Source organism: Zeus faber, assembly GCF_960531495.2.
Source record: "Zeus faber genome assembly, chromosome: 22".
In the NCBI taxonomy this organism is placed as follows: domain Eukaryota; kingdom Metazoa; phylum Chordata; class Actinopteri; order Zeiformes; family Zeidae; genus Zeus; species Zeus faber.
Window position 1 is genome coordinate 14,969,225 of NC_137209.1, and position 6,000 is coordinate 14,975,224.

The window sequence follows — 6,000 nt, forward strand, 5'->3', positions numbered from 1 at the left end:
AGAACTGTACTCAGGGCTCATTCTTAGTGGTGTATTAGTAGGATATTCATTCCCAGAAAAGGGTTTGGCTTTAACCCTGTGCCATAGTCAATTCAATGTCCAGCCGATTGAGTTGTTCGGGAGTTTATTCAAAAGACCAGAATTGGCCGTACACGCAGAGACACACACACACACACACGTATCTTTATTCACATTGAGTTCCCACATACAGTCTGGACCAGAACCATAGCTTTGTTCTGTATGTGCACACCCACAGATGTGCACCAGAACTATGGCCACAATAGGTTCTTTGAGGCCTCGGCGACTCCTCCATCCGGGGTATAATTCCTCCTTTCAATCGTCTACATCCATTTCAGCTGACAGCAGAATCACCAGGGGACACCAGAAGTGAGTTGAAGTTGCAGGCTGTGTAATACAGCACATCCAGGACACACAAGCGAGCAAGCAGAAAGCCCATTACAGTAGCTAAATGTAGGTGGCTGTATTTAGGGTTCGGTATTGTTAATTGGGCGGCATGTTATTTCTAGCAGGGCAGTAAGAATAATTAAATGATTCAGTCTTAACATACCACCACCCATCTTGGTGGTGCCTGCCTGTATTGTATGAATGTCAAGGCTTCCCTACACTGCTGTTGTGGATGACAGTGTACATATGATGTACATATGGGTATCATAACATGTAAATGCAATACAAACAAAATGTCACCGGCACATTAGAGGAATCTGAGAGCAAACTGCCTCAGTCCCTGATTTGGCTCTCACGGTCTCTTCATACAGATGACGTGTCGGCAGACAGCAGCGCCGAGTGCCTCGACCGAACCTCCTCGATGGAGGTGCGTCTACAGGCGCAGGAAGACGAAATCACGCTACTGAAGTCGTCCCTGGCCGACGCACTGCGCAGGCTCCGACTGCATGATCAGCTGATCCCGCTGCTGAAAGAGCAGCTGATTGCAGGTGGGTGATTCTCTGGAGATAACCGAGACGTTTTCCATTTTCCCCAGCTTCTCTGCTCCGGTCAACACTTAGGTGCAGGGTTGCCAGCTTTGGTGTTTTCTCATCAAATTGGACTGCTTTAGCAGTGGGTGGGATTTTCATCACTCTTGGGGCTGGGATTCGTATGCGGGCAACCTGCACTTAACTTCATTCCAGCTTTACCGATGGCTCCAGCTACAGCCTACAGACGCTGAGCAGGGAAGTGGGAGTCGACACAAATCTTCGCTAGTTTCGCTAGTTAAGTTAACCTAGGATGGGTAAAAAAATGAAATCGGACAGACAACCATTTTGTAAAAATGGATGTCAATTTAAAATAAGTTCAACACTTGGCACACACTTGAATGTGAGTTACACAACACTAACATACCTTTACCAACTTGCAAACTGTGATTATCCAGTCAATCCAGGTGCGGCGCGGGTGCTGAACCAGGCTTGCTGTTTAGAGCGCTGCAACAACAGCCGTAAGGTATCCCCCAGCTCAGCCACTGACGGGCTGCGCCACCCCAATGCAAGGTACCGATCCGGGTCAGAGAGGATTGGAACATGGGAGGGTGGATGAAGAACCTGCCCATTACTGTTTGATCACAGTCAATCACACCAAAGATTGACTGTGCAAGATTTGTTTTTGTGTCTTTACAAAGCAGGTGATAATGGTGCTAAAGTTATATATATATATATATATATATATATATATATATATATATATATTACAAAGCTCGCTAACAAATGACTCAATCTTCTGCTGTCTGACGAATTATTGCAAGCCACACAGTGTCTGTTTTGTGTCACTGTTTATATTCTGGCAGAGTAGAATGGAGAGCTTCCTTAATTACCTTCCTTGTTGCCTCTTCACAGGCCACAGCCATCTTGCAATTGTACAAAGCGACCATTTTGCATGCCAAAGTTTTTTCAGGTTTTTACTTTTCTCCCAATTGTATTGAAATTGGACACAAATTCTCGTGTGACCAGGGCCTAACAGTTTTCAATTCTTACTGTAGGACCAGTGACGTACTGTATGTATATACTGCAGTAGCATGCTTGACAAGGCAACTTGGTTCATGCGAATATAATTTCTGTGTAATTTTCTCTCTGATCTGAACATTTAAACTCTCTAGCCAAGTTTCAAACAGCTTGGGGATCCATGAGAATGGCCAAACTGTGGACCCGGTGTCCCTGGACCCGAGGCCCAGACCCTCTGCACTGGACAAGTCTACGCAGACAGAAGCCACTGGACAGGGCTCCAACATTGGGCCGGACAGAATCTCCCTTCCCCTGACCAGGGCAGTCCAGAGCCTTCAGCTGGAAGACGCGCTCCCCGAAGGATTTCCCATGGTGGAGGGTGTCCGGGCCAGGCTCCACCGTGTCCCTGGGCTGGAGGAAGAGGACGAGGAGCAGCTGGAAGACGAGGCGGACAAGGAACTGAGCTGGTTGTCCTCCGTGGAGGAGTCCATTCATCCCACCACCATCGGGAGGCTCCAGAGAGAGGACTCCAGGGACACTAATACCAGCTCCTCTGAGGAGCAGTCCCCTGCTACAGCCCCTGCCAAAGACCACAGCCCCGGTGCCAGCTCAGGGCCCCTGGCCCCCTCCTCTCAGGCAGGAGAGAAGAAGCTGCTGTGCGTGACCCCGCCGCCGTTGGAATTATTCATCCTCATCATCTCCGTTGTGCATGACTGCATGGCTTTAACAAAAACAAACAAACAAAGCTTCATACTTAATCTGGGCACCAACTTGTGTAACTGCAAACACCCGTTGTTGAAACCAGATAGGGCCCAAGGTTGCCAGGTCATTACTGTGCTGTGTACAAGGAACGGAAGGGTAGAGGGCGTTGCGCGTTCTAGTTTTTCCTCGTGCCATGTGTGTGAAGAGAGGGCTGGATGCGTGGGATGGGAAACACAAGGCCTTTAGAGTAACAACCTCAGAGCTTGTGCACGCCGAGTGACGAGTCCAAGATCAGCACACACACACACACACACACACACACACACACACACACAAAGGCGCATACTTAAATGCAGAATTTGGGGCCAGTGGAAAATATGACGGGAGGGGAATTGAACACAGCACCGCTCATGCAATAGCAACAGTGCTGAATGATGGGATGAGAGGTGCTGAGAGGTGGCGTGTAGGGGGCTGCATCAAGGTAGAGGGCGTGGCCGTGTCAATATTTACAGCACGGACCATAATAGCGATGATAATATATAACATCATGATAGTAATCACGAAGCGTGACATGCATGCACGAGATGGCCACAGGAGTTTTCAACCCTAAGGATGAGATTATTTGAGTATGTATACAGAGTTTGCTCTTCTATCAGGATCCTGGCACAGAGTTGCGGGGTTGGAGGGAGGCTCGTGACCCTCAGGAATCCCGCCAAAGTTAGAAGCCGACCAACCGACCAGAGTTGGAGTTGATCGGCAAGGAGCTCCACAGTTATCCTTCCTGCCGGGACCGCACTGCAGCCATCCCGATTTGCGCTGTACACCGTAGGCCGCGTGGAGCGGCCTACGGGACCCCATGACCGTTCGACTGGGTTTTGCAGTGACACAAGCTGAGACGTTCCGCAACTCTCGGGTGTCGCTTCCACGTAATCCTGCACTAACCCATTAATCCACCCAATCGAGGAGCCGCCTCTTGCCTTCTGGGATCTGTATGCGTCTCCTTTGCCTTTTCAGATCAATATCTGTTCTCTTTTTTTTTGTTTTTTTCTTTATCCGTTCGCGCCCGAAGCCGTTCGACCGACCTCCGTCGCCGAGCGACCCTCCAAACCCACCCGGCGTTGCTTGTATTAATTTGCATGATTGCGTGCGCGCGCGTCTATTATTCCACTTCGTCGTTGCTGGGCTTTGAGAAGGCCGTCAATTGATAACATATGCGGCGGGCCTTCCAGCTCATCTCGTCTACGCCCCTCCATGGACGGCAGCGGTACTAATACTCCACCCCTGTGGACGCCGAATAACCACAACAACAGCCTACCGACCCGAAATGAAGCGCCCCTCGTTGAAGTTTGTGTGCTCGTCTGTTCGGGGCAGGGTGTCGAAAAGACATCGGGGGTATCCAGGCGGGGATGTCGATGGCTGAGTTTCACTTCATAGATCTCAGAGCTCAGAGTGTAACCGACAGCACGTTCCAAATCCCCTGCTCACTACACAGTAGGAGTAGTGAGCCGAGTGATTCCGCAAAATGGCTCTTAAAAATCGGGATGACGAAGCGCTCACGGTGACCCGCGTTTGTTGGCGGCAGTTTGAGGTGAATTTTGGCCATCCTCCTGTAGCGAGCGGATACGGCGGCCCTCGGGGGCCCGAGTCCCTTTATGGGGCTTTGAAACGTGCGTTTCCGAGCGTCGCACCCGTCTGAATCAAAGGAAACGCATGTTTGTTTATCACAGGGAAACCGCTCTCATGCAGATGTGGTATTAATGATAACTCACACTTGGTGTGTGTGTGTGTGTGTGTGTGTGTGTGTGTGTGTGTGTGTGTGTGTGTGTGTGTGTGTGTGTGTGTGTGTGTGTGTGTGTGTGTGGGTGTGTGTGTGAGTGTCTGTGTGTGTGTGTGTGTGTGTGTGCGTGCGTGTGTGTGTGTGTGTGTGTGCATGAGTGGACCTGCCTTCATTGCTTAAATGCATGCAAATGTCTGCTATTTATTCTGTGTGTTTACACATGTGCACCCGTGCACACAGCCCGCCACATGTTTCCTGCTCCGCACAGCTGAAGATGGCCTCCTCTCACGCGGCCTCCCTTGCTTCTTCTCTCCTCCCTCCTCTCTCTCTCTTTTTTTTTTTTTTTTTTTTCCCCTTTTCCCTTCCCGTCCTTCCCTTCCCTTTCCTCCCTCTCCTGTCCTTCCCCTTTCCATTCCAGGGTTCGCAGGAACAGCGAAAAGCTGGGGAAGGAGACCCTGGAGAGGACCAAAAAGCGTCTGGATAAGAAGGCGGCGTCGTCGTCCAACCTGCTCTCACGCTCCTCCAGCCTGGAGAAGTGAGCCGCGCCGTCAATCACCGTTCCGTAGTTTCTGTTCCAATCGCTGACCTGACGCGCCCGTATTTCACCACTGCAGCCCCGTTGCCAACTAGAGTGCCAGTGGCCTTTTTTTTTTTTTTTTTTTTTTTTACTCCGGCTATTTTGTTACAGTAACATTCCATTCCCGTGAAAAATGGGGACTCTGAAGCAAATAGTCTGAGCTGTTGTTGTCTTGTTTCTTTACAGCCGTGCCAAGGAAATAATCGCCGGCGCAGGTGATGTGTCTGTCTGTCTGTCTGTCTGTCTGTCTGTCTCACTATCCCTCCGTCCGTCTCTCTTTCTATCCGTCTATCTATCTGTCTGTCTGTCTGTCCATCCGTCTTTCCCTCTGTCCGTCCATCAGTCAGTGGAAGTCAGTGACTGGTCAGTTTTCCGCAGTGGCTACTGTGCAGCTTAGCTCTCTGTGTTCGTTTTTACGACCCCATATTATTATTATTATTATTATGTCCTTTTATTTTTTATTTTTTTTAGTTTAATGAGTCCTTTTATTTTTTTATGAGAACCACGTTTCTGGCTCTGGCCCCCTCTGGCCGAGCCCCGACTCAAGCTGTACATTCGCTGAGCCAACTGTCGGCTTGACGCGCCGTGTGGGAAATTTGTGCGCAACCGACCCCGCACCGGCTCGCCCTCCTCGTTTCGTCCAATCCGCCAAAGCCGCGCTCGCGGTTTCTGCCAAAGCTTTTTTTTACGAGCGTTGGCCTTTTGTGTGGCTAGTTGTTTTAGGCCCCATTCCCAAAGCGAAGAGCATCGCAGGACAAGTTCTTTCTCTCTCTCACCCTAATTGCCGCGCGCGAGTCGACTCTAATGGGGATTCACGCGCCGGGAAATTGCTTTTTGGTCGCTCATCGGAAGCGGTTCGATAATCTCTAAGGTTTGATCTCCTCAGGACAAAGTGTTTAAGAGACGTGCAAGCTAAACATTTCTGAGCGGTCGTGATATTTTATTGCTTTGGACTGAGCACTAAGGAGCGGCCAAAAAAAGCCGGAGCTTGG

The 6,000-nt window shown here is 50.0% G+C and overlaps 1 protein-coding gene across 1 annotated transcript in view; it reads left to right on the top strand.

Annotated features, from left to right (window-relative positions):
* Positions 1-6,000, top strand: part of eml3 (EMAP like 3) — a gene marked incomplete at its 3' end in the record, with an annotated part of 38,694 nt that overhangs the window by 12,287 nt on the left and 20,407 nt on the right. Inside the window, exons 2-6 of the mRNA XM_080023542.1 lie at positions 777-953; positions 1,391-1,505; positions 2,108-2,608; positions 4,850-4,966; positions 5,195-5,223. Of these exons, the coding sequence (XP_079879668.1) occupies positions 777-953; positions 1,391-1,505; positions 2,108-2,608; positions 4,850-4,966; positions 5,195-5,223 (939 nt within the window). The remainder of the gene's footprint in view (positions 1-776; positions 954-1,390; positions 1,506-2,107; positions 2,609-4,849; positions 4,967-5,194; positions 5,224-6,000) is intronic.